Below are 1,552 nucleotides of genomic sequence, written 5' to 3'. Positions count from 1 at the left end.
AAAAAAACAATTAGTTGATTAAGGATCTGGCAAGGGTTGAGGGGGAAATTTACATTGATCAGAAATGCTTCTTTGTTCTTTGCAATGTATACATTTCAAACTTATATAATAAACGTAACCTAAATGACAGATAACTTGCTAGCCTGGTTAAAAAAATTAAAGAACTTAAGAGAGAGAGAAAAACAGAATTAGGGGGAAAAAATAAAATAAAATGGAACATCTGGCTATGCTAGAAGAGCATCCATTAAGCAAAGCAAGATGTTTTAACTATAATTAACCAAGATCAACGACCAAACTGTAAATCAATGGGAGAATTAATCATTTCCAAATATTAGATTTCTCACTGATTTCCGAACATTAATCATTCTTTCTTTCTTTCTTTTCAAAATCAGAATTGAAGAACAAAGCACAAATTGAATTCGAATTTTCTTTTGGGCTACTGAACAAGAAGGTTAGCCCTCCCCGAAGCTCGAGCTGCTTCCCTCTACTCCATCAGCAGTAACATTAATGGAGTTACATCCCCAGTCCTCCACTCTGTGCATCAGCAGTGACAGTAGGTATCCTATAGCGGCAAAGGGGGCAGATATCCCTCGTTTTGAACCACTGGCTAATGCAATCTCTGTGGTAAACATGAGAACAAGGCATCTGAGCAGCTTTGCCAAACTTCAACTCTTCCTTGCATACCACACATTCTCCATATGATTTAGACGTGATATTCCCTTCTTTTACTGCTTTCATCTTCAATCTTTCAGTACAAGCTCCGTCATAATGATTCCGATGTTTCAGACATTGCACTGCTTCCTCCATTGCCTTTAAATTCTCCTCGCACGCAATACGTTCATCGCAGACGTCTTCTCGATCTACAATAGCCTCAACATCAACCACAACATAAACAGCACTCCCATCTCTACCACCCCTTGTAATCAAGCGACGCTTTTCTGATACAATCGCCGCTAGTATCTCTTTATGTTTGGTTTTAGGGACTCCCATGTACGCCAAAGCCTCCGCCGATTTCTTACAAAGAAAACTATCTTCTTCATCAGAACAAGGAGCTTCAACAGTCCTACTCGTGCCCATCTTTCGTATTTCTGGAAGATATATCTTGTAATGCGAATCCGATCCGACACCGGGCGCTAGCATGTAACGGCGGAGAACATTCACAAGATTGAACTCAACTATTGCTGACGGCAGGTTATTGTTGTAGCCAAATTCGGTCGTCGTTCTCTGATAAGACAGAGAAACGATGCGTCTGCAGACTTGCAGCAGTTCTGGATGAAACTTACTTTTACTATCATCAACAAATTCCCCTCTCAGACAGAATTTGTAGCGAGTAGGAGTCGACATGGCGATCTGTGCTGTACAAGAAAATAATAAGATTCTTGTTTTATGACTATTCCTAGCCTCTCTATAATTCTTAATTTATAGATAGATCCTGCCGCTGCTCGTGGCTGAACTACCCGTAACCAAAGCGGTTTGCTTAGCGGCAACTTTACGCGCTCGAATTAGTTTTCCCTCTGCTCTATTTTTTTATGGAATGTTTTCCCAACATAAT

At 40.1% G+C, this 1,552-nt stretch overlaps 1 protein-coding gene across 1 annotated transcript; it reads right to left on the bottom strand.

Annotated features, from left to right (window-relative positions):
• Positions 1-513: 513 nt before the first annotated feature.
• LOC105120277 (E3 ubiquitin-protein ligase TTC3-like) lies at positions 514-1,344 on the bottom strand. The gene has a single exon (XM_011018450.1). The coding sequence runs from the start codon at positions 1,342-1,344 to the stop codon at positions 514-516; it is 831 nt and encodes a 276-aa protein (XP_011016752.1).
• Positions 1,345-1,552: the final 208 nt, after the last annotated feature.

The sequence above is a fragment of the Populus euphratica genome, unplaced genomic scaffold (assembly GCF_000495115.2).
Source record: "Populus euphratica unplaced genomic scaffold, PopEup_1.0 scaffold6048.1, whole genome shotgun sequence".
Classification (NCBI taxonomy): Eukaryota; Viridiplantae; Streptophyta; class Magnoliopsida; order Malpighiales; family Salicaceae; genus Populus; species Populus euphratica.
This window is presented reverse-complemented; position numbering and strand designations above follow the sequence as displayed.

Excerpts from the sequence above, each read along its gene's own strand:
- LOC105120277 (XM_011018450.1), bottom strand. The coding sequence starts at position 1,344 with ATGTCGACTCCTACTCGCTACAAATTCTGTCTGAGAGGGGAATTTGTT.